This window comes from Ranitomeya imitator, chromosome 6 (genome assembly GCF_032444005.1).
Source record: "Ranitomeya imitator isolate aRanImi1 chromosome 6, aRanImi1.pri, whole genome shotgun sequence".
NCBI classification, from domain to species: Eukaryota; Metazoa; Chordata; class Amphibia; order Anura; family Dendrobatidae; genus Ranitomeya; species Ranitomeya imitator.
The window spans coordinates 240,419,404-240,441,797 of NC_091287.1; the positions used below are offsets into that span (position 1 = coordinate 240,419,404).

At 42.7% G+C, this 22,394-nt stretch overlaps 1 protein-coding gene across 2 annotated transcripts in view; it reads left to right on the top strand.

Annotated features, from left to right (window-relative positions):
• Window positions 1–22,394, top strand: part of ICE1 (interactor of little elongation complex ELL subunit 1) — a 132,068-nt gene that overhangs the window by 50,489 nt on the left and 59,185 nt on the right. For both annotated transcript variants that reach the window (XM_069730515.1, XM_069730516.1), the window contains 3 exons: window positions 9,068–9,423; window positions 10,074–13,892; window positions 20,735–20,903. In XM_069730515.1, coding sequence (XP_069586616.1) covers window positions 9,068–9,423; window positions 10,074–13,892; window positions 20,735–20,903 — 4,344 coding nt within the window. The remainder of the gene's footprint in view (window positions 1–9,067; window positions 9,424–10,073; window positions 13,893–20,734; window positions 20,904–22,394) is intronic.

The window sequence follows — 22,394 nt, forward strand, 5'->3', positions numbered from 1 at the left end:
ACAAAACACCTTAAATAAGTTTCCAAGGTCTGATTAGTTCGTTCAGTCTGGCCATTCATCTGAGGATGGAATGCAGATGAAAAGGACAAATCAATGCCCATCTTAGCACAGAAAGTCCGCCAAAATCTAGACACAAACTGGGATCCCCTGTCAGAAACGATGTTCTCAGGAATCCCATGCAAACGAACCACATTCTGAAAAAACAGAGGGACCAACTCAGAGGAGGAAGGCAACTTAGGCAAGGGTACCAGATGAACCATTTTAGAAAAGCGATCACACACAACCCAGATGACGGACATTTTTTGAGAGACAGGGAGATCCGAAATAAAGTCCATGGAAATGTGCGTCCAAGGCCTCTTCGGGATAGGCAAAGGTGACAACAATCCACTGGCCCGAGAACAGCAAGGCTTAGCCCGAGCACAAACCTCACAAGACTGCACAAAAGAACGCACATCCCTCGACAAGGAAGGCCACCAAAAAGACCTGGCCACCAAGTCTCTAGTACCAAATATTCCAGGATGACCTGCCAACGCAGAAGAATGGACCTCGGAGATGACTCTACTGGTCCAATTATCCGGAACAAACAGTCTCTCAGGCGGACAACGATCAGGTTTAGCCACCTGAAACTCCTGCAAAGCACGTCGCAAGTCTGGGGAGACAGCAGACAAAATCACCCCATCCCTAAGGATACCAGAGGGCTCAGAATTTCCAAGGGAGTCAGGCACAAAACTCCTAGAAAGAGCATCCGCCTTCACATTCTTTGAACCTGGCAGGTATGAAACCACAAAATTGAAACGAGAGAAAAACAGTGACCAACGAGCCTGTCTAGGATTCAGACGCCTGGCAGACTCAAGGTAAATCAAATTTTTGTGATCAGTCAAGACCACCACACGATGTCTAGCACCCTCTAGCCAATGACGCCACTCCTCAAATGCCCACTTCATGGCCAAAAGTTCCCAATTACCAACATCATAATTCCGCTCAGCCGGCGAAAACTTTCTAGAAAAAAACGCGCATGGCTTCATCACTGAGCCATCGGAGCTTCTCTGTGACAAAACCGCCCCCGCTCCAATCTCGGAAGCATCAACCTCAACCTGAAAAGGGAGCGAAACATCTGGCTGACGCAACACAGGAGCAGAAGAAAACCGGCGCTTAAGTTCCTGAAAGGCCTCCACAGCCGCAGGAGACCAATTAGCAACATCAGCACCCTTCTTAGTCAAATCCGTCAAAGGCTTAACAACACTAGAAAAATTAGTTATAAAACGACGATAGAAATTGGCAAAGCCCAAGAACTTCTGTAGACTCTTAAGAGATGTAGGCTGCGTCCAGTCACAAATATCCTGAACCTTGACGGGATCCATCTCAATAGTAGAAGGGGAAAAAATATACCCCAAAAAAGAAATCTTCTGGACTCCAAAGAGACACTTTGAGCCTTTTACAAACAAGGAATTGGCCCGCAGGACCTGAAACACCTTCCTGACCTGCTGAACATGAGACTCCCAGTCATCAGAAAAAACCAAAATATCATCCAAATACACAATCATAAATTTATCCAGATATTCACGGAAAATACCGTGCATAAAGGACTGGAAGACTGAAGGAGCATTAGAAAGTCCAAAAGGCATTACCAAATACTCAAAATGGCCCTCAGGCGTATTAAATGCGGTTTTCCACTCATCACCTTGCTTTATTCGTATAAGATTATACGCACCCCGAAGATCAATCTTAGTGAACCATTTAGCCCCCTTAATGCGAGCAAACAAATCAGTCAACAATGGCAAAGGATACTGATATTTTACGGTAATCTTATTCAAAAGACGATAATCTATACAAGGCCTCAAGGAACCATCTTTCTTGGCCACGAAAAAAAAACCTGCTCCCAAAGGGGACAAAGATGGACGGATATGTCCCTTTTCCAAGGACTCCTTAACATAATCCCGCATAGCAGTATGCTCTGGCACTGACAGATTGAACAAATGACCTTTAGGAAATTTACTGCCCGGAATTAAATTTATAGCACAATCGCAATCCCTGTGAGGAGGAAGCGAACTGAGCTTAGGCTCCTCAAAAACATCCCGATAGTCAGACAAAAACACAGGAATCTCAGAAGGAGTAGATGAAGCGATAGAAATCGGAGGTGCATCATCATGAACCCCCTGACAACCCCAGCTTAACACAGACACTGATTTCCAGTCAAGGACTGGATTATGAGTTTGTAACCATGGCAGACCAAGTACTAGAACATCATGCAAATTATACAGTACCAGGAAGCGAATCACCTCCTGATGAACGGGAGTCATACGCATGGTCACTTGTGTCCAGTACTGAGGTTTATTCATAGCCAAAGGTGTAGAGTCAATTCCCTTCAAAGGAATAGGGACTTCCAGAGGCTCCAGACTAAACCCACAGCGATTGGCAAATGACCAATCCATAAGACTCAGGGCAGCGCCTGAATCCACATAGGCATCGACGGAAATGGATGATAATGAACAAATCAGAGTCACAGACAGAATGAACTTAGACTGTAAAGTACTAATGGCAACAGACTTATCAACCTTTTTTGTGCGTTTAGAGCATGCTGATATAACATGAGCTGAATCACCACAATAAAAGCACAACCCTTTTTTCCGCCTATACTTTTGCCGTTCACTTCTGGACTGAATTCTATCACATTGCATTATCTCAGGTGACGGTTCAGACGACACCGCCAAATGATGCACAGGTTTGCGCTCCCGTAAACGCCGATCAATCTGAACAGCCATAGTCATAGACTCATTCAGACCAGCAGGCGCAGGGAACCCCACCATAACATCTTTAATGGCCTCAGAAAGGCCATCTCTAAACTTTGCAGCCAGAGCGCACTCATTCCACTGAGTAAGTACCGACCACTTCCGAAATTTTTGACAATAAATTTCTGCTTCATCTTGCCCCTGAGAGAGGGCCAACAAAGCTTTTTCAGCCTGAATCTCTTGGTTAGGTTCCTCATAGAGCAAACCCAATGCCAGAAAAAACGCATCTGCATTAAGCAACGCAGGGTCCCCTGGTGCCAATGCAAATGCCCAATCCTGAGGGTCACCCCGCAGGAAAGATATAATTATCTTGACTTGCTGAGCAGGGTCTCCTGAGGAGCGAGATTTCAAAGAAAGAAACAACTTGCAATTGTTCCTAAAATTCAGAAAACGAGATCTATCTCCAGAAAAAAACTCTGGGACAGGAATTCTAGGTTCAGACATAGGAGCATGTACAACAAAATCCTGTATATTTTGAACCTTAGTGGCAAGATTATTCAGGCTGGAAGCCAAACTCTGGACGTCCATGATAAACAGCTGAGATCAGAGCCATTCAAAGATTAAGAGGAGGAGGAAGTAGCCAGGCTGCAATAAGGCTAGGCAGCAAACTCTGAGGGGGAAAAAAAAAAAAAAAAAACTTCCTCAGACTACTTATCCTCCTACTTCAGCCAATACAATTAACAAAGTTATACTGTCATGATCCCAATGGCAGGGGATCACAAAAAGGACAAGCACAGATACAAACAAGCTCTAGGGCGATGGAACCTGAGCTGACCGCGACCCTGAACCTAACACACAAATAAAAGTAGCCGGGGAACGTGCCTACGATGATCCTAGACGTCTCGCTCCAGCCGAAGATCTCACTTCCCCTATCAGAAGAAACACAGACCTCTCTTGCCTCCAGAGAAATACCCCACAGCAAATAGCAGCCCCCCACATATAATGACGGTGAAATGAGAGGAAAGCACATACGTAGTATGAAAACAGTTTCAGCAAAATGAGGCCCGCTAAAGCTAGATAGCAGAGGATACAAAAGTGAACTGCGCGGTCAGCGAAAAACCCTTCAAAAAACCATCCTGAAATTACTTGAACTCATGTGCCAACTCATGGTACATGAAAAGCAATTTCAGCCCACTAGAGCAACCAGCAGCAGAGAATCACATATCTGCAGGCTGGACTAAAAACCAAATTAAGCAAAACACAAAACAGGAAAATCCAAACTTAGCTTGTCCAGAAGGTTCTAGGAGCAGGGAGCAGAGGTAACAAGACACACTGGATACATTGATAACCGGCGAGGAAATGCCAGCAAAGCCAGGTTAAATAGGAAACTCCCATATGCTGATGGAACAGGTGGAACCCAGAAACCCAGGAAAGACAAGTCACCCAGTACCATCAGTAACCACCAGAGGGAGCCCAAAAACAGAACTCACAACAGGGAGCCCACCTGAGAGGTCAGATAACCCACGGGCCTTGGTCAGAGGAACAAAAATTAGCATCATCAAACATGAAAGAACTGTTAGAGGTAAAACTCGCCCTCATTCACTTTCTAAGCTCTGTTGTGAATTCTGTGGCAGAGCTCCCTCTTGTGGTCACAAGTGGTACTTCGGCTGATTCTCTCTGTGAGCTTCCGTTGGTGGAGGAAAGTGGTACTGCGGCTTCTGAGTTTCCTTCCTCAGGTGATGTGGTGAAGTTGTTAGGTGCTGCTCTATTTAACTCCACCTAGTGCTTTGATCCTGGCCTCCAGTCAATGTTCTAGTATTGGACCTGTCTCCTCCTGGATCGTTCCTGTGGCCTGCTGCTCTGCATAGCTAAGTTATTATTTGCTATTTGTTTACTGTTTTTTTTCTGTCCAGCTTGTCTATTTGTTTTTTTCCTGCTTGCTGGAAGCTCTGGGACGCAGAGGGTGTACCTCCGTGCCGTTAGTTCGGTACGGAGGGTCTTTTTGCCCCCTTTGTGTGGTTTTTGTAGGGTTTTGTGTTGACCGCAAAGTTACCTTTCCTATCCTCGCTCTGTTCAGAAAGTTGGGCCTCGCTTTGCTAAATCTATTTCATCTCTACGTTTGTCTTTTCATCTTAACTCACAGTCATTATATGTGGGGGGCTGCCTTTTCCTTTGGGGATATTTCTCTGAGGCAAGGTAGGCTTTTTTTCTATCTTCAGGCTAGCTAGTTTCTCAGGCCGTGCCGAGTTGCATAGGGAGAGTTTAGGCGCAATCCACGGCTGCCTTTAGTGTGGTTGGAGAGGATTAGGGATTGCGGTCAACAGAGTTCCCACGTCTCAGAGCTCGTTTTTGTTTTTTGGGTTATTGCCAGGTCACTGTATGTGCGCTGACCTCTATGTCCATTGTGGTACTGAATTACCTTTCATAACAAAGCTCCCTTTAGTCCCACCACATAAGGGTGTTCTTGGACAACCGAGTGGTAGTAGCATATCTGAACCACCATGGGGCACCAGATCCTAGTCTCTGATGGAAGCGACAAAGTCCATCTTTCATCTAGCAGAGGCAAATTTAGGCTCTGTCAGCACTTCACATAAAGGGCACAGAAAATCGGACGGCAGATTTCCTAAGTCGAACACCACTGAGACAGGGGGAATAGGAGCTGAACCAGACATTATTCAATCAGATCGCAGAACATTGGAGTTGGCCAGAAGAGACCTGTTTGCAAACGGCCGAACCGGAAAGTAGAGGCTATCTGCTCGATAGACACCTTGGGGAGCCCAGTTGCTCTAGACGTCTTTGATACCTTGGAATTACCAGTTAGCTTACGCTTTCCCACCAATAGCCCTGATTCCCTTAGTTCTGAGGAAAATTTGTGAGGACAACGTGAGTATGATCGTAATAGCCCCTTTCTGGCCGAGGAGGACATGGTTTTTGTGGCTGAGGATGATGTCCATCTCCGACCCTTGGGTTCTCACGGACACATCCCGGACCTTCTGTCCCAAGGGCCGGTGGCTCATCGGGTGGAAAACTTGCGTATGACAGCATGGAACTTGAAAGGTCACTTTTGAGCAATAGGGGTTCTCTCCAAACTTAGTCGCCACTCTGTTGTGAATTCTGCTCTTGAGCTCCCTCCGGTGGTTGTTGATGGTAATGCAGTTATTCCTGAGCAGCAGTCTTGGACAGGTGTTTCTGCTAATTGCAATTCTGACTGGGGTATTTAGCTGTGCAGGACTCATTAGTCCTTGCCAGTAGTCTATGTTCCTTTGGAAGTGTTGGTCCTCTGCCTGGCCTCTCCTGCTTGCTGCCAAATCAGCAAAGATAAGTGTTTGCTTCATTTTTTTTAGACACACTGCTGTGTGTTTATTTTCTGTGCTTATCTTGTTTCTATTTTGTTCCTGCTAGACTGTGCCTGATGTTTTTCTCAGTCTAGTTGGACTCGCTGGAGTCGCAGATATACTCTCCACATCTTTAGTTAGGTGGTGGAGTTTTTGTATTTTTCTGCTGTGGATATTTTGTAGTGTTTTATGCTGACCGCTTAGTATCCTGTACTTTCCTTTCCTATCTAGGTAGAAGTGGCCTCCTTTGCTTATCCCTGTTTTCTGTCTGCGTGTGTCTTTTCCTCTCCTACTCGGTCATTATTTGTGGGGGGCTACCTATCCTTTGGGGGTCTACTCTGAGGCAAGAGAGTGTTCCTATTTCCATCTTTAGGGATATTTAGTCCTTCGGCTGTGTTGAGGTGTCTAGGTCTGGTTAGGCACACCCCACGGCTACTTCTAGTTGCGGTGATAGGATCAGGGTTTGCGGTCAGTAAAGTTACCACTGCTCCAGCGAAGGTCATTTCATGCTGCTCCAAGGCCACCTGATCATAACACCACTCTATTACAAAGTAGGAAACCTGTAACTACCAAGGCGTATGGGAGGATTTGGAAAACATTTATTTCAGTCTCAGGTACTAATGATCTAGTCGGGGAAGTTCCAATAAAGATAATCTTAGAATTCCTACAGAAGGGTCTGGAACAGGGTCTGTTTACATGCACCTTTAAAGTTCAGGTTGCAGCGCTAGGGGCCCTGTACAACCATGACCTTGCCGGGAATCGTTGGGTAGCGAGGTTTATTAAGGCTTCCGAGTAGATCCAGACCGATTTCCCTTCATACTACTGGGACCTGAATTTAGTCCTTACTGCGCTAAGTAAGGCTCCCTTTAAACCCCTGTTGGAAGCCCCGCTAAAAATTATATCTCTTAAAACCTCCCTGCTTGTAGCTTTAACATCAGAACGTAGAATTAGCGATATCCAGGCTTTGTCAGCATACCCGCCTTTCACACAGATACTGGAGGATAGAGTTGTCCTTAAAATCGACCAAGCCTATCTTCTAAAAGTAGCATTGTGGTTTCAAAGGTCGCAAGAAATATCCCTACCTTCCTTCTGCCCCAATCCCAAAAATATGTCCAGCAAATGTCACCGCCTCCACCATGCGCATAAAAAATGCAAACGCATGCCGAAATGCATGAACACGCAGCATTTTTGTTTGCGTCATGCGCAAGATGATGTGCTGGCTTAAGCATGCGTTTTGGCATTTGTTTGCGCATGCAGATGATACACTGCGCACAAATGCTAATGTGAACTTGGCGTTACATTAGCTTTTACATAGAATTATTCTGTCATTGAAAGAGTTTTCAAAGGAAATATTCTTCAATATAGATAGATGGAAACAAATAGAAATGTGTGAGATATATAATCAATGCCTTGGGTGCGTGTAGTTTACTATACATGTATGTAAGTAATGAATTTTGGGGGGAAAAAATGGTGCATCTTATAGTCCGGCTTGCCGCACTTCATGTTTTTGTACCCCCGGCTGTGATGTCTTTTACTCAATAAAAGTTACCCCTCGTGATGGATCGGTGAGTGCTGCCTTTTCTGTTTTCTTCTTCGGTTGGACATCTTATAGTCCGCTGCGTCTTATAGACAAAAAATGGGGCATCTTATAGTCCGGTGTGTCTTATAGTCCGAAAAGTACGGTGGATGTCTGAGACAGAACAGACTACCATCATTGAAATTGGTGTCTCTGCTTCTACATTATGTTGCTCTTAGATTATGTAGCAAAAAGGTATTGACAGATTTCATTTAACTATTTTGTGTTGTATGCCTCCTGGGTTAAAGGTACAAGTACTCATAGTTTAACATTTTGCTAATTTTTCAAAACTGCCCTCAAATTTAAATACCATATATACTCGTGTATAAGCTGAGATTTTCAGCACATTTTTTTTTTTGTACTGAAAATGCTCCCTCGGCTTATACACGAGTCAATTGTCCAGAACGCTGGCGGGGGAGAGGCGGAGCTGGCAGCTGTGGCACAGTGACAGCTGCAGCCGCCGGCTATCATACTCTCCCTCCGTTACTGCATCTGTCCCTGCATCTCCGTTGTCACATTGCCGGTGGCTCTCCTCTCCTGTGCTGAGCGGTCACGTGGTACCGCTCATTAAGGTGAGCCATGGAGGACGGCGTGCTGAGCAATGCAGGAGCGGGGGAGCTGAGCAATGTGGGACCGCGGGAGCCACACATACCAGGACAGGATGGGGGGGAGCCACACATACCAGGACAGGATGGGGGGGAGCCACACATACCAGGACAGGATGGGGGGGGAGCCACACATACCAGGACAGGATGGGAGGGAGCCACACATACCAGGACAGGATGGGGGGGAGCCACACATACCAGGACAGGATGGGGGGGAGCCACACATACCAGGACAGGATGGGGGGGGAGCCACACATACCAGGACAGGATGGGAGGGAGCCACACATACCAGGACAGGATGGGAGGGAGCCACACATACCAGGACAGGGATGGGGGGGAGCCACACATACCAGGACAGGGATGGGGGGGAGCCACACATACCAGGACAGGGATGGGGGGGAGCCACACATACCAGGACAGGGATGGGGGGAGCCACACATACCAGGACAGGGATGGGGGGGAGCCACACATACCAGGACAGGGATGGGGGGGAGCCACACATACCAGGACAGGGATGGAGGGGACAATGCATACCCAGTTTTCCGTGGCAAAAGTAGGTGCCTCGGCTTATAGTCCGGTCAGCTTATACTTGAGTATATGTGGTACTTAAATTTAAAAAAAAAGTGATGACCTAAATTTCCCACTAACCTAAAATGCAATGTATCACAAATGTCAAATCCCTGGAATATGTTGAAGCATTCTAGAGTTATCACATGAAGTGACACTGATCAGATCTGAAAAAATGGGTCTCGGTTATTAAGGGCAAAATTGTCTCTCTAAGAAACTGGTTTATTGAACTTGTTTTAATTGTTTTCATTGCAGCCAAAAGAGGAAGAAAACAGAGTTCTAAGTGCAAGCTGTCTACTAGACGCAGCAGTATTAAAATCAGTCGGACATGTAGCCCTCTCACTGAGCTAAATACAATACAAGAAACCATAAACTTGTCTGAGCCTTGTAATTCCCCTTCAGCTGAATCCACTGTTATAGAGTTCAGTGAAGTCAATGCTTCTAATATGGATGAAACTCTTCATGTCTTTGGCTCCAAGGATATTAACGACAGTAATTCTGTAAATTGTGATTTTGAAAGTGAAACGGATGAAATATCTGAAGTACAGAATTGGGCTAAACCTCTCCCAAATCTACTATCACCTATACAATGTTCACCGTTAACAATACAGGTAGGTTTGAATTATATTCTTTATAGATTTTAGACGTTTCTGTGAACTGGGGTTTAATTTTAGTGAAACCATTATATTTTAAAGCACCACTGCAATGTTTGCTTATATTTTAGTGCTGGAGTGGTGCCACTAAGTTACCTAACCCTTATTTTACTCGCCAGCAACCGTCTTCTGCTCCGGTCCCGCACTGCCATATTGTGACCGGAAGTCAGAGGCAACGGTCACAAACCGTGTAAGTCTAAGAGCCTCATTTCAGCTCTCATAGACTTGCATTGAACTGTGACTTCTGGATCGCACCAGCAAACACTGGAGCTACCTGCAGAAGACCATCCAAAGCAGTGTCTATAAAAGATGAAGACAGTGGCTGTTAAATAACATACATCTGCATCTGTACATGGGTCAAACATTCATTTTTCATTTTTTTTTATAAAGCATCTTGTCAAAAATATTTTTAAAATGGCTGACTGATGTAAAGAATCCATGATAATGAGAAAAGAATCAATACAGCCTATGACTTGCTTTACATTGGAATTCAGTAAGATATTATAGACTTTTTTGTATTCTGAATGCACTATTTTTTGTATTAAAATAAAAAAATCCTGTTTAATAAACCTTTTAAAATGTTTATATATGTTTTTTTTTCGTTACAGAATGTGTTTGGGGAATTCACTGACACAAGTGATGCAGAGAGCACTAGTGAAGTGGATCAACTCAGTGTTGCTTCTTCACTGAAGATGGAAAATATACTTAAAAGGACTGATAAAAGCAGTACTTTGAACGAAGAGGTTGATCGCAGTTTATTAGCAACAGATAATCTTAAAATTAAAAACACAGCAAGTTCTAATGATGGTCCAGACCTAACCACGGCGATGGAAACAAGCAACCTTGACCTTGCACAGAATTTTAATTTATTACCTTTGCAAGAGACACAGCCAGTGATTGAAAATCCCATTCATATGGATTATGAAGAAATTGCTAATCCTCTTGGAAAAAGAACATTGTGCTTAAAAGAAGCTCTGATCAACACTTTAAAGAGTTCTGAACCCAAATGTAAGAACGATGAGTTTTGTAAAGGATCTTCATCTGCAACTGAAAATATAGCTATGTCTCTGGATGCAGACAATGTGAATAAAGAGGCTTCATGCCACATGGAAACAGATATAATGCCATTTGATAATGGAGTTAACAATTCTGCAATAAGTATTGGTCCTTCTGTCAATATAACAAAGACAGATGGCACTCTATGTAAAATCAAGTTCGATAACCTAAATGGTAATAATCGTGAATCATTTAGATGCTTGAATGCTAACAAAAGTCACATGATTGAAGATCCACTTGTCCATCATGAGATAAACCCAGATATGGATATGTCCATGTTGGTGGGTAGATCTATTGTTCCAATTGTAAACTGTGACCAAGAAACTATGGTACAAATGCAGTCTGAAAATTCTTCAGAAAATTCAAGCTCTTCAACGAATTTGCATATTAAAACAAACTTTTCAGATGATGACCGCACACTCGCCAAGGATGCTAACTGGCAAAAATGTAATAATTCTGTAGGTCTTGATTTGTATGAATGTGGTAAAAAGAATTTAGACCAAACATTATCCCTTATACCTACTTTAAATCTGAGTAAATTCCCTGAAGAATCTTGTACTTTAAGCACTGCAAAAACGAAACCAGATTCTATTTCAAAGCAGCTGTTAAAAAATAACCAACAAAGTGATCCATTAATGCAAACATCTCTTGTGCTTAGTGGCCATAATCAGCCATCAACAGTTTCAAATGCAGCACAAGAAATAGATTGTGAAAATATCATGAACTCTTCAATATATCAGAATTCTGTAGACATGGATATAAACCATGAGATTCACCTTGAGGTAGATGCAAATATGACAGGCAAACAAAATAACATGGCAATATCATTGAACAAATGCAATTCCATTACTGTTACCGCCATGGAGTCACAGTATAAAACTGTAGAGAAGAAAGATGATCTAGAAAATGACTCATGTTCAAAAGAAAAGACATTGGAGCATAATCCTGAGCAACAAAATTGTTGTGATCTTTTGGTGGACAATATGATCAGTACATCTAAATGTCATAGTGATGATAATCAGTATGAACGAAATTCGCCGCAAACTGTTGATCACACTTCCACTGCAGTTAACTCAAATGTGCACCAGGCTTCATCATTACACCAAGAATCTGACACAGAACTGCAGTCCTCACTCGTAGACACTTGTGATAAAGACTCTGTCTATTTCCCAAAGGTGGGAAATGGTGAAAATCGCTTATCTCCACCTACAAATCTACATCCCAACGAGAAATGCCTTCCATGTATTGATACTGACAGCCCCAGTTGTCAAAATTTTAATCTCCCTTCTGCTGTCAGTTTAAGTCCTGTTCACATAACAGAAGATCCTGAACACAAAAATGACAGAAACCTAAGTAAATCCCAGTTTCAAGAAGTAACCCAAAGTATAAAATCAAGCCTTGACTTAAATTCCAGCATTGCAGAAGAGAAAAACCCAATAGTTTGTCCACTTTCTAAGACTGGACTTACTCCTGTAAAAGTCAAATCTCAACTTAAAATTTTGCCTGTTCTTCCATTGGAAGAGTTGCAGCACTTTCATTTATTTTCAAAATCAACTGACTCTCTTGAAAAATTAGAAAAAAATGCTGCTGAATTATGTGATGGTTATCTAGATAGTAGTGAAAGTGAGTATGAGTTTCCAGTTCGTAAAGTGAACTTTACACGGCCAGCCTTTAGCAATCCAATTGTTCAAAATGAATCATTTACAATGTCTTCTGATGTCACTAAAATTGATGAACAACATAAACCACCTACAGTAACCCAGAATGAAAGCGAAGAACACAGTGCTACAGTAGTTAAAAATCTGATTGATTTTGATGAGTCTAAAGTGAGGAATGACATATTCATAGAACCTGAATACTCAGCCCTGCACTCTCTAAATACAGAGTCGAAAAGTGGTGCAATTAGTGATGTAAATGTAGAGCGTTCCCCAGATGAAAAATCTAAGATTATTTCTTCTGCGCAGGATCCAGTAACACTGAATGAGGTTTCTGGTCTTATTCAATTTGATAATGATGCTGAAAAAAGCACTAGAAATAATGCTGAAACTGTAGGCCAAAGAATTCTTCCTGGTAAAAATCTAATTTGGAATTTCAGTAGACCTGATGACTTTGATCCTAAAGCAGTATGCTTACCCCGAAAACCGAAGAGAAACTCTGGAAAATTATCTACCAATTTGGAAACTTCAGTCCTTAGAGGTGATGCAGGTACTGAAAAAGCAAAAGAACATGATCCTTCCAACAAACTCAAATCTTCTAGCTTTCAAGCGGCAAGAAAAGAAAATCCTCCAAGTAAGCTTTCTCAACGGAGTACAGTATTCTTGAACGTACAGATAGGGCAAACTGTTTCAGCAAATGCTGACGCCTCCACCAACAGGGGTCAATCACCAGAAACTATTATTAATGAATTAAGGTCTGAAATGGGTCCACCACTACCTCCCCTCCTGGGTCCACTGTTGTCAACTCCCCCAAGAAGCATGCGTACTCTGTCACCTATTATGTCTTCTTCAAGTCGTTCATCCTTGCCATCTCCCCTTGATGAGTTGGTTTCACCTTTACCAGGAGCACTATTTCCACCATTAATGTCACCACTAAGAGATGAACCTAAACCAATATCTCCTGTATTTAACACTCCATCACCTGCTGAGAACGCAAACCGTAGACTATTGTCTTCTCCTTTGCAGTTTTGTGCTGCCACTCCAAAACATGCTGTTCCTGTGCCAGGAAGATTGCCTCTTTATGCAAATGGAACTTCTGCATGTAATGTTCAAGAAAATTCTGTGAAAATTCTCGATACCATGTACCCAGAATTATCTGCACGGGCCAGGACTTTAAACATATTAAAAGGTAACGTTCAGTTGAACAGAGGTTTGCCTAGAGAGGGGCAAAACATGCCTGTCAGCAAAATAACGGGTTTTAAGTCCATTACATCTACTTCAACAGTATTCATAAAAACCGGGAGCAATTCAAAACCAAGCAATAAAGAGAAACTGAATATTTGTGAAACGCAAAGCTGCACTTCCGGAAATAGAAGACCCATAGATTCTTGCCAGATGCCCAAAAGTGCTAAAAGACTAAGGCTGGATAGTGAATCGCCTGTCATAGAAAGTGTCAAAGACTGTTTTACACTGCCTGGAGAGAAAGCTGATGAATCTTGTCAAAACTTTAGTCACTGTGAGCCCCTTCCAGATGTTGGGAAAGACAGTAGTGTTGATGAAGACATTATAAATAATGCTCTTAAAAAAATAGAAGAATTGTGTTTTGACCTTCTGCCTGTAATAAGAAGCCATGTTCATGTTGGGACTATTCCCAGTGTTCCGGTAATGAGAAATGAGGAGAAAGAAGTGATTTATGAATTCAGTAGCTCAAAAAAGGTAAGTCTTTCTACTGTCATGCAGTGACAGACTGGAGCTGAAATTCGGCACTGGTATTTCAAAGCACACTGGCCCAATTTGTCCCCACCCTGTTCCCCAGATTGGAGTCTCTTGCTAATATTACCGTACCTGGGGAAAATAAAGGCTTATTAGACCTATAGTTCCAATAATACCACTATAATATTTAACAAAAATGCCACTATAATATTGCAATATAACAGACAAGTACCACCAGTTCATACCGACATTATCAGCATTTACAGTAGTGATATCGCTATGTCGATCATCAACCAAAACCTTAGTGCTAGGACTGACAATATAATGGTAATGTCTGTTTTGCACCAGTGCTCTGCAGACCATATGTGCGTATACTGTACAGGCTCTCACAAGTGGTGTGCCTGCTAATAGTTGCTTGTAGTCATTGATTTTTATTTCCCATTCAGCGCAGAGTGCCTTGACCACTTCTTACATCTATAACTCGTCCTTGCAAAATGTAGCAAAGCAACATCTTTAGCTTACTAACTCAAACTCAAATAGGCTTTATTGGCAGGACCAAAGTACATTTAGTGTAGCCAAAGCCAGGAAAATAAATGTGACAAGGGATTGGGTATTATGGGAATGGGGTGTTGGGGGGGCACAATTTGGGAAATAGTAGTTAATTTGCGGTTTTACTACTTTTCCAGCACCACCTCACATTCCCCGCCTCTACACAAACCATATAGTGCTATGACCAGTGCCCTAAACCGTAATAATGCCACACCTGAGCACTGTTCAGTAATAGTAGCCTCATACAATAACCATGACCCCTCTTTTCCCCTACACCGTATTATTGCTCCCTTTTGCCTCTTTAGTTATATAGCACCCTATAGAAATAATTTCCCCTTGTGCCTCTTCTAATAATAATCCCCCTTGACATCTTATAATATTAATGACCCCATACCTCCTTATCTACTATATAATTGTCTAAGGGTCACTTCCGTCTGTCCTTCTGTCTGTCACGGATATTCATTGGTTGCGGCCTCTATCTGTCATGGAAATCCAAGTCGCTGATTGGTCGTGGCAAAACGCCCACGACCATTGCCACGACCAATTAGCGACGGGCACAGTCCCCCCCCAGTCAGCCCTCATACAGGGTTAATGCCAGCGTTAATGGACCGCGGTGTAATGCACTCCATTAGTGCAGCTATTAACCCTGCGTGACCAACTTTTTACTATTGATGCTGCGTATGCACTTCATGCTTCCCTCAGCCGAAAAGCTTATTGGAGATTGAAATTTAATTCTCCAGCAGGATGAGCAAACTTTCCTGACCTTAACCCCATAGAGAATCTTTGGGGTTTTGTCAAAAAGATGATGAGACACCAGACCCAACAATGCAGATGAGCTGAAGGCTGCTATCAAAGCAACCTGAGCTTCCATAACACTTCAGCAGTTCCACAAGCTGATCGCCTGCATGCCACGCCGCATTCATGCAGTAATTGATGCAAAAGGATCCCCAACCAAGTATTGAGTGCATCTACTGAAAATAAATTTCAGTAGGACAACATTTTGGATTTTAAAGCTGGTGTTAAAGTATTCTAATGATCTGAGATAATGGACTTTTGGGTTTTCATTGGCTGTAAGCCAAAATCATCAGCATTAACAGAAATATACCCTTGAAATATATCACTCTGTTAGTAATGACTCTATCGAATATGAGTTTCACTTTTTGTACTGAAGAGCTGAAATAATTTAACTTTTTTGATATTCTACTTTTTTGAGATGCATCTGGAGAAGGACGTACCTCTCAACTTTTAAAAACACATTGCAAACACATTGTGGGAGCTATATTGCAGCTTTTAGTTATTTTGCACCTACTGAAGCCCCTTATTGCTTTCACCCACTAGGAAACCCCTTCCTTGGCCAACGTAGAATGATGCTGCAAAAAATGCCTCCACACAGAATAATGTCCTCGCATTCCTCCACCTATACGGTATGACGGTCCCTCAAACCACCACCACCACATGGTATGATGGCCGCCGTAAACTGCCATACAATATGATAGTCACTGCAGCCCCCCATACAGTATGGTGGTAACCACAGCAACACACACACTCACTCTGATTGCTCCATACAAAGTATAATGGCCTTTATAGACCCCACATAGTATGATGGCTTCCACAGCGCCCCACATAGTATGATGGCTTCCACAGCGCCCCACATAGTATGATGGCTTCCACAGCGCCCCACATAGTATGATGGCTTCCACAGCGCCCCACATAGTATGATGGCTTCCACAGCGCCCCACATAGTATGATTTCCCCCACTGCTTTCTCATAGTATAGTGATGGTCACCATAGTCCCCCCCACAGTATGTTGGTTATCACAACCCTCCTAATACACAATATATAATATACTTTGCATGACATTCATGAAAATTTGAACATGCCATAGAAAAGTTCCTAATTTTGTACACCTTACATAGTATGTAGTTTTGAAGGGGTCTAATAATAAGGATATTGGGGCATGATGTTTCCATACAGCCCATAACTAAAACTTTACGTAGTGCTCATCAGCTAAATGAGTGATACAATTCACCTATAGTGCAGACTGTCTTGTTGGTTATACACATTTTTTTTTTTCGCTTCCTAATATTCTGTACATTCATGGTTTTTTTTTTTTAAACGGGTATTCCCATATGTTACATCTATGTAAGATAATAAACATGGAAGCGCGCAGCATGAAAAGCACCAGGTGGTTTGATTGGGATGTTTCAATGAAAGGTGAGGGGATTAGCCTCACACCTGGAAGGGTTGTGCACCCCTGCACAACTCCAGTAGCGGACATCTCCGTGCACTGTTGCTCCGTGACCGCTCCTGTGCTGTGATTCCTGGTCTGGTCACGTGGGCCCAAGATCCAGTCACATGATGCCACTTCACAGGATGTGACGTCACTTCAGGTCCTGGTGCCTGGAGATGAACTCAATGGCCCCAAGCTGCTCCAGCCACAATCCCTCAAGGGGAATGTAAACGTTTTTTGGAAATAATGTCAATTTAAAGAGCGCTATGGCTATAGAGCACACTGCAATAGATTAGTGGTAAACAAACCTTTTATTGAACCACTAGATAAAGAAGATAAATGGGATCAATTCTTTAAATACAGACACTGGCGCTCACCCAAAAAACCTAGTGGTTCTCAGCTGCTGGTATCACAGGGTAGTGCCCCCCTGAATGGCAATATAAATCAATACAAACAAATAAATAGATGCCGCGCTTAAACGTACAGAAATCAATACCATATAGTACATAGTAAACAGCTAAAACAAAGAACAAACAGAACCTCCCCGTAGATGCACGACATCCGAGGCTCCTTAACCCAGAAACAAATGCTCCCCTCACCGCTGCAGTACCGCACTAGCAGCACAGTCTGTCTCACAATATATTAGGTGCCAACCCCTTCAGCTTACCCTACTATAAGACTGTCACAGCCACGTGCGGGTCCGCGCTGAGTGTGGGTAGGTGTCCCTCTGCCCGGTATAGATCGCCGAGGGTCCCGGCGTAGTGCGTGCCAAATAATGCTGTACAGCGTACCTCAGGGAAGCCCCGGCCGGTAGCGTTCCCTGGATACCACAAACAGAAACGGCAATGGCCGCTAAGCTCCTCCTACCTAGTGACGTCTCCTACAGTAAGGAGCGCTAGATCGCTCAAAAAGGGGGAGAGGTTTAAACCAACGCGTTTCAAAGAGCACCGCTCTTCTTCCTCAGGGTTACTGCTCCCCTAGTTCACCCTATCTTATATACTATCTGGCCATTGCTACGCACCACCTCCTCCTTAACCCCCGATGTCCCAGCTTTAATAGAAACACCCACACCACTACTGTGCAATCACAGAATCAGCGCAAAGTATAGCACAGTGTGTATGGATCCCCTTGCCTGTATTGAAATAGGTTACAGATGGCTCCCTCGGTATGTAAACTACCTAAATACATATATCAAAAACTATAACTTTATTAATAAATAAATATATAAATATATATGACCCGACTAAAAGATAGGGCGTACCAAACGGAGTCTTATGACCCGACTAAAAGAACATATGAAGAATATTCAGAAAGGTCACTTAGGACATCCCCTATCCCGGCATTTTCTAATTAAACATAATAAATCCACTAAGGGAATATGTTTCACTGGAATTCAACGTGTCCACCAGAACCCTAGGGGTGGGGATTATATTAAAAGCATGTCCAGGGTGGAGACACAATGGATATTCACCCTGGATAGTATGGCCCGAAGGGCTTGAACCATGAGGTGGAAATATTTGCCTTCTAAATAGTTGTAAGGTGAATCGTTAGCCAGATAGAACACTGGAAAGTAGGGCATTGGAGAGACACTAATAGATATTACCGGCAGTCTTATATAATGGCTAATGTTATCAACACAAGCTTAAGGATGCGGCTCCTCTTTGGAGGTGATATTTTAGAGAGTTTTTTAAACATATCGTGTGAGTATATTTTAAGGCTATGTGCACACGTCCGGATTTTTAGCGTTTTTTTTGCGGAATTTCGCCATAAAAACGCTATAATTCCGCATCAAAAACGCTAAAAATATGCATCCTATCATTTAGAATGCATTCCGGAATTTTTGTGCAGATGGATGCGTTTTTTTCCGCAAAAAAAACGCAATCCGCAAAAAAAATGAACATGCTCATTCTTTTTGCGGATTTTTTGCGGATTCCCTGATAAAAGGACATTCAGGGAAAAAAAAAAAAACGCTAAAAATCCGCAAAAATTCCGCGCAAAAAACGCGAAAAAACCGCGAAAAATCCGCGCGGAAAAAAACGCAAATTTCTGCCAGAAAACTCCGGATTTTGTCAGGAAAATAACCTGACGTGTGCACATAGCCTAATATATGTTAGTTTTATAGTGGTGTTTTTATTGTAATGTATTTATTGCTCCGGCACCACTGAGAGTGTGTTTTTATGTGTGTCATTGACACTGTAAATATTTTTAAATGGGCTTTAATGCGGTGTTTTGCAGATATATATATATATATATATATATATATATATATATATATATATATATATATATATATATATATATATATATATATATATTTATATTTATTAATAAAGTTATAGTTTTTGATATATGTATTTAGGTAGTTTACATACCGAGGGAGCCATCTGTAACCTATTTCAATACAGGCAAGGGGATCCATACACACTGTGCTATACTTTGCGCTGATTCTGTGATTGCACAGTAGTGGTGTGGGTGTTTCTATTAAAGCTGGGACATCGGGGGTTAAGGAGGAGGTGGTGCGTAGCAATGGCCAGATAGTGTATAAGATAGGGTGAACTAGGGGAGCGGTAACCCTGAGGAAGAAGAGCGGTGCTCTTTGAAACGCGTTGGTTTAAACCTCTCCCCCTTTTTGAGCGATCTAGCGCTCCTTACTGTAGGTGACGTCACTAGGTAGGAGGAGCTTAGCAGCCATTGCCGTTTCTGTTTGCGGTATCCAGGGAACGCTACCGGCCGGGGCTTCCCTGAGGTACGCTGTACAGCATTATTTGGCACGCACTACGCCGGGACCCTCGGCGATCTATACCGGGCAGAGGGACACCTACCCACACTCAGCGCGGACCCGCACGTGGCTGTGACAGTCTTATAGTAGGGTAAGCTGAAGGGGTTGGCACCTAATATATTGTGAGACAGACTGTGCTGCTAGTTCGGTACTGCAGCGGTGAGGGGAGCATTTGTTTCTGGGTTAAGGAGCCTCGGATGTCGTGCATCTACGGGGAGGTTCTGTTTGTTCTTTGTTTTAGCTGTTTACTACGTACTATATGGTATTGATTTCTGTACGTTTAAGCGCGGGATCAATTCTTATTTTCTTTGTGTTCTTATAGTTTTTAAATAAGAACTTTATATGCTACAGTATATTGTTAGTAGTATTTTTAGATTATGTATGATATTTTGTAAAAAAAATGTTTTGCAGGTGATTAGGTGGTTGAATCACTTTGAAATATATTATCTTTAGGTTAAATTTTATATTTTATATTATCATGATATTGCTATATTTTACATTTTTACATCTATATATTGTACATTTTATATCACTTCATTTTTTGATCATTTTTGACTGTTTTTTTTTTTTGTTCTTGGTTTTATTTTTGCATTTGATAGCTGACCGCTTGTATACAAAGGGTTAATCAACATCCTTGAATGCTTTCATCCCATTGGTCACTACCCCTATTTAATGTGTCACTTCCTACACCGTCTGTAATTTCACCTGAGGAAGGTAGCAGTCCGCTGCTGAAACGCGTAGTGGTTCAATAAAAAGTTTGTTTACCACTAATCTATTGCAGTGTGCTCTATAGCCATAGTGCTCCTTAAATTGACCACACTTTTTCCAAAAAAGTTACATTTATGGCATATTCACAGTATAACACCAGTGGGACCCGCATCTATCTTTAAAAAAAAAAAAAAACATGGCTGGCGCACGCTGCGGTCAGTGAAAAAGTGGTCAGATCTCCCATTCATTTATACATGCATTCTTACCACATCCTGAATAAAAGCAGTTCCAGATGAGGCTCATGGATGCCTAAGCTACTGCAATGCCCTACACATGGGGTAAGCGACAAAGTGAATCACAAGAACAATACTTCCTTTCTAATTGGATGTATTTGCTAATTATATTATTATTACACCTACTAAATATTGGGGTAGGTTCTTGGAGATGGGAATACCCCTTTTAAGATCATAATTTTGAAAATGTGTCCAAGTTAATACACTTTAAAAAAACAAGCATGATCTGTATTGTTTTCTCTTTATCAGCAATGTTTCAAATTTTTTTTTTTTTTTAATTTATTAGGGTTTAGCGGACTCTTTTTTACATGTTCTTTTAAAAAAAATTAACACTGGAAAGAAGTCATTGAAAAGTGCATATCTTCAGGCTCTATGCAGAGTGTATGTGGGTTTGTGTCGTCAGCTTGGAGACATTGAAAGGGCAAGAATTCTTTGCTATAGCATAATTAAAGAAGGTAGGTTCTATTTTATAACTTGTAACGTGTAGTCTTGGTATATTGCTTGCTATAAATTTACACTGCTTAAAAAATATAAAGGTAATACTTAAACAGAATATAACTCCAAGTAAATCAAACTTCTGTGAAATCAAACTGTCCACTTACGAAGCAACACTGACAATCAATTTCACATGCTGTTGTGCAAATGCAATAGACAACAGATGGAAATTATTGGCAATTATCAAAACACTCAATAAAGGAGTGGTTCTGCTGATGGGGACCATAGACCACATCTCAGTGCCAATGCTTTCTGGCTGATACTTTGGTCACTTTTGAATGTTGGTTGTGCTTTCACACTCGTGGCAGCATGAGACGAACTCTACAACCCACACAAGTGGCTCAGGTAGTGCAGCTCATCCAGGATGGCACATCAATGCGAGCTGTGGCAAGAAGATTTGCTGTGTCTGTTGGCGTAGTTTCCAGAGGCTGGAGGCGCTACCAGGAGACAGGCCAGTACATCAGGAGACGTGGTGGGCAACAACCCAGCAGCAGGACCGCTACCTCAGCCTTTGTTCAAGGAGGAACAGGAGGAGCACTGCCAGAGCCCTGCAAAATGACCTCCAGCAGGCCACAAATGTGCAGATGAAAGCAGGTTCACACTGAGCACATGTGACAGAGTCTGGAGACGTCGTGGAGCGCGATCTGCTGCCTGCAACTTCCTTCAGCATGACCGGTTTGGCAGTGGGTCAGTAATGGTGTGGGGTGGCATTTCTTTTGAGGGCCGCACAGCCCTCCATGTGCTCGCCAGAGGTAGCATGACTGCCATTAGGTACCGAGATGAGATCCTCAGACCCCTTGAGATCATATGCTGGTGCGGTTGGCCCTGGTTTCCTCCTAATGCAGGACAATGCCAGACCTCATGTGACTGGAGTGTGTCAGTTCCTGCAAAATGAAGGCATTGAAGCTATTGACTGGCCGCCTGTTACCCAGACCTGAATCCGACTGAACACATTTTGGGACATCATGTCTCGCACCATCCACCAACATCACGTTGCACCACACTGTCCAGGAGTTGGTGGATGCTTTAGTCTAGGTGTGAGAGGAGATCCCTCAGGAGACCATCTGCCGCCTCATCATGAGCATGCCGAGGCATTGTAGGGAGGTCTTACAGGCACGTGGAGGCCACACACTACTGAGCATCATTTCCTTTTCTTGAGGAATTTCCACTGAAGTTGGATCAGCCTGTAACTTCATTTTCCACTTTGATTTAGAGCATCATTCCAACTTCACACCTCCGTGGGATATTAGTTGTGATTTACGTTGATCATTTTTACGTTTTATTGTTCTCAACACATTCCACTATATAATGAATAAAGATTTATAACTGGAATATTTCATTCAGTGATATCTAGGATGTGGGATTTTAGTGTTCCCTTTATTTTTTTGAGCAGTGTATTTTGTTAGTAGAAAGTGGTTAGGAAATTGGCTTTCTGAGGCAGTTACCAGCTT